The sequence below is a fragment of the Halyomorpha halys genome, unplaced genomic scaffold (genome assembly GCF_000696795.3).
Source record: "Halyomorpha halys isolate HHAL.00 unplaced genomic scaffold, Hhal_1.1 Scaffold995.1, whole genome shotgun sequence".
NCBI lineage: Eukaryota > Metazoa > Arthropoda > Insecta > Hemiptera > Pentatomidae > Halyomorpha > Halyomorpha halys.
The window spans coordinates 74,662-75,504 of record NW_027110402.1 but is presented as its reverse complement, the minus strand read 5'-3'; the positions used below and the strand labels follow the sequence as shown (position 1 = coordinate 75,504).

Sequence of the window (843 nt, the reverse complement as noted above, 5' to 3'; positions counted from 1 at the left end):
TTTCCTTCTGAATAAAAGAAGATGGTACTAACGTATCTTAAAGAGGGGTTGTTCTCAAAACTTTTTCAAACACATAAGTATAAGAAAGTTCGAAATTCATATCTACCTGGCGAATCACATATGAAAAGATTACGTCAGTGGTGAAAAAACCTTTTTATAACATAGCTTGTTTATATGGGGCTTAAAATCCATTTTTGTTATAACATATAGTAATGAGTCCTATATATTTTAACGTGAAACTGAAAATATGTCGATTCGTTCCAAAATAATAATAATAATATCCTCATAAAAGTTGAAGAAATATCAGTTATAGTATATTACTTTTCATAGGAACCTCTTGAATTCATTTTATCAATTATTATAGTATTACTATAATATGTATTACTTAACCATTACAAATGTAGATTTAAAACATATTAAGACGAAACAGCAAACACATTTTACGTCAGATTAACTATTTACAACTGATTAGAAACAGTCCCTTATCACAATTTATGATGCTTATAGACGTTACTAAATACCGATAAATTTATAATCATATTTACGTATTCATTTGATGTTTGTTATCTTGAAGAATATCATTTTCCTTTCGTATTCTTAAGTTATTTATTTTTTAAGTCAACTTGATAGAACAACATTATACCGCTATGATGAAGGTGTATGTTTCAGTTTTTATCGTATCGGCCTTTGTGGCCTCTTCGAGTGCCACAAAACTTGATTTGAACGATAAAATGGACATGATCTTCAACAGAAGCAACAGAGCAAAGAAAAATCATAGACTTTTGGATATATCTACTGGCGAGATAGCTGTGTTGGGATCTACAACGGTAAGTCTTATAAAAA

At 29.1% G+C, this 843-nt stretch overlaps 1 protein-coding gene across 1 annotated transcript in view; it reads left to right on the top strand.

Annotated features, from left to right (window-relative positions):
- Positions 1-559: 559 nt before the first annotated feature.
- Positions 560-843, top strand: part of LOC106687669 (uncharacterized) — a 12,616-nt gene continuing 12,332 nt past the window's right edge. Inside the window, exon 1 of the mRNA XM_014431682.2 lies at positions 560-827. Coding sequence (XP_014287168.1) covers positions 648-827 — 180 coding nt within the window. The 5' untranslated portion in view covers positions 560-647. The remainder of the gene's footprint in view (positions 828-843) is intronic.